The sequence below is a fragment of the Pygoscelis adeliae genome, unplaced genomic scaffold, assembly GCF_000699105.1.
Source record: "Pygoscelis adeliae isolate BGI_AS28 unplaced genomic scaffold, ASM69910v1 Scaffold108, whole genome shotgun sequence".
Lineage (NCBI taxonomy): Eukaryota > Metazoa > Chordata > Aves > Sphenisciformes > Spheniscidae > Pygoscelis > Pygoscelis adeliae.
The window spans coordinates 1,972,409-1,975,491 of record NW_008825498.1 but is presented as its reverse complement, the minus strand read 5'-3'; the positions used below and the strand labels follow the sequence as shown (position 1 = coordinate 1,975,491).

At 47.2% G+C, this 3,083-nt stretch overlaps 1 protein-coding gene across 1 annotated transcript in view; it reads left to right on the top strand.

The window, feature by feature from the left end:
- Positions 1-231: 231 nt before the first annotated feature.
- The window catches only part of SOWAHA (sosondowah ankyrin repeat domain family member A), a 13,286-nt gene continuing 10,434 nt past the window's right edge, over positions 232-3,083 (top strand). Inside the window, exons 1-2 of the mRNA XM_009331467.1 lie at positions 232-354; positions 2,872-3,011. Of these exons, the coding sequence (XP_009329742.1) occupies positions 232-354; positions 2,872-3,011 (263 nt within the window). The remainder of the gene's footprint in view (positions 355-2,871; positions 3,012-3,083) is intronic.

The following is a 3,083-nucleotide window of genomic DNA, read 5'->3' as shown; positions in this document are numbered from 1 at the left end:
GCAAGATCTTCCAAGGGGCATCAATTTATAGTAAAGCTACCAGTAAAAGCCTAGCTATCAATCACTAACATGAAGGGACATCTCAGGACTGCAGGTAGACAGCCACCCCGCAACCACAGCTCACACACAGCTACGTGCACGCAGCCAGTACTCTCTTCACTGGGCCCTGATGTTCACAAATCCCTTGTCCACACACAAAGCAATCAGCCATGACATTTTCATTACGGCATAATGTTAAATTCCTACCTCAGCCCAACCTTAAGGCTGAAGGCACCTGCTCCTCCTCACATGCCCGCATCTGAGAGCACGCAGCTGCTTAGTTTAGAGCCCAAGGAACTGCCTTTGCACCTCCAAGTAAGACAATGGGTTAACGTGGATAGTTAGGTGACAGCATTTCAGGAGGTCGATGGGTTTTATTTAAAAAGAGGAAAAAGCAACAGGTTTGGGGGGTTGAAAAAGCTTCTCAAAAGCAAAACAGTCTTACAGTCTCGGTCTCACATCTCATCCCATTTATTCTCCTACACATCTCCAGTAGCTTCTCCATCACTTCTTCTCCTTCCAGCTTTTCTAGCTTCCTCCAGAGCTTCTGTATTTCCCTGCTGCATTTCACGCACTTTCTGGCTTCCGCTTGCACGTGGTGGTTGGGCTGTTTCCCGCTCAACATACCAACATCTTTGCTAATACTGCCAGTGTCTGCCTCAGCACACAGTCATCACGTGCTAGCTCAGCACTGGCCAGAACAGGCAATGGAGAAGCTCTGAGTTTTGATGACATATTAAAGTATTTCATAATTGAATGAAATTTCATCAGTTTTCTTTCCACTCTGGCGGTAACTGTAACGAAGACAACTGGCCTAGGGTATCTAGAAGCGATGCCTGCAGACCCAGCCCTGAACACGGCAGTGGTGAGCCACATTCCCACGGCAGATCAGCAGAAAACTTCAGTCTCCAGGGGCCGAAGCCAATCTCTCTCACAAGCATTACATTCACAAAAACAAAGGCGGTCTTGAGCACCGCTGGTGTGATTCTGCTGCCTTAGAGGCAGCTTTCTATGGGCGAGCTTCCTTTCATTTGCTTTTGTTGGTCATTTCCAACAGCAGCACTTCAAGGGAACTTTATTGTGCTGGAGACAGAGGCATTCTGGAGGACTGTACAAGGGAAGCATGCATCTGGGGAGTTTTGAAAACACATTATCCAAACCTAAGTGTCACTACATTCCAGGATGTCAGTGTCAGCTGGACACTTATAAATAGCTTCACCAATCTGAATAGCATGACCTAGTATATATCAAAAACCTCCTTCAGAGGTTTTTTCGACATTACTTCCCACTGCAGATACAAACAGCTGGTAAAAATAAATGAATTTATCATCACCTCCTCTTGGCAGTAATGAGCTACTCCCACCTAGACTTTATGCTCAGGAAACTGAGGCATGGTGATATAAAGTGGCACCAAGAAAGCCTGCAGAACGAACAACTCAGAACACCTTAATCATGTGGTTTCCATGATTCTGCTGGAGGAACAGCATCAGAGCCGAGACATGCGCTGAGGATAACGGAAACAACAGCTGGGACAGTCCTCTGCCCCCTACATCAAATGGAAACGAGATGTTGCTCTCCCACCCGCTTCTGCCAGATCCGTGGTTCCAGGAGAAAGGCAAACTAGTCCAAAGGCAAAGATCAGCAGATCACCAGATCTACTGGGCCTGCAGATCCCTATAAACTCACCCTAGCTCCCTGCACAAAAGTAAGCAGATTTTCTCCTAATGAAGCTGGGCACTGAAGTCATGTTGGAGCCCAGCCATTTCACTTTGGTGCCCAAATGACAGCCAAGCACCTTCGGGAAATTCCACCCCCCCACACCCCCCTTTATTTTTTAAATAAAAGTGACAGAGTATTGACGCAAGTACCCCAAGCATTCAAGTACCCACACCAAAGAATGCAAGATTAAGCTTTATTTTCTCCCAGGCTAGGCAATATCTTAGGTTCCTGTAACACCTATGAAAACCTGCACAGGCACCAGCAGGCACATCAAATGAACATTAAAAGTGTTTTTATATGATACAAATGCAGAAGGAAGTGCAGCGACACAGTTACGGTGTTTCCACTCCCTGCCACTGAGGCTTTACCTTGATCCCCTCTCCCCAGAGTCTAGGAACACTTGCTTTCTTAAATAAGAGCCCACAATCGATTTTCCTTTATGCAAGTTTTAAGTGAGTTACAGTCTTGCAAATTCATTCTTGAGCTGGAAACTTTTGGATTCAAAGAAACGAAGCAGAGTTCGAGATTCTTGGCAAAAAGCAGTTTACAGAGAAAACAGTAGCAGGGACTTGTTTGTGCTCAAACGGCATGCCTATAATTCAGACAACCACCACTGCTGTTCCCATTTATTTAGCAATATCGCACCAGACATTTTTGACTTTGGAGAGCTATGCTTTTTAACGTGCTAAAAACGTTTTTAGCTCTGAAAGGCTGCAAGATGCATCACCGAGCTATTTAATCAGAACAGCCTTCCAACAACAACAAAAAATTCTAGCCTTAGACAAAGAATAGTTTTAAGCCGACACAGATTTTAGCCAGATTGACTTCCGATAGCAGTTATACAACATGTGCTGCAGAGAGGCAGCGGTGCACAGGTCACGCTCCATATTTGCCGTACAGCATTCTTCATACATCGGCTCAGAGCGCAGTTAGCCTCAAGGGTTTGCTTTACCCGTGTTTGAATCAGTGTCTCTCTCACGGTATTATATACACGCCGTTAAGTTACTCACTGTTTCAGTGTTTGGATACCAGTGGTATGTAAACAATTCTTATTTAGGAAGGGCTGACCCCATTTCTTTCCGTCCCTCGTTGCGGGGTACTTTACGCCTGCAGACAGGCGGACATCGGCTACCTTTCGTGAGCACCTCGGACATCCGAGGAGGGGTCACGAAACGCTCTCCTTACCGGTTTCGGCATCAGACCAAGCACCGAGGCCTCGGAGCCTTCCAGCCCGCCGTACCCTCCGGCGCAAGGCGGGACCTTCCCGCAAGGACTCTCCCCGCGCCCTGCCGACGCCGGGGGCACCGGCTTCGCCCCTCTCCCAA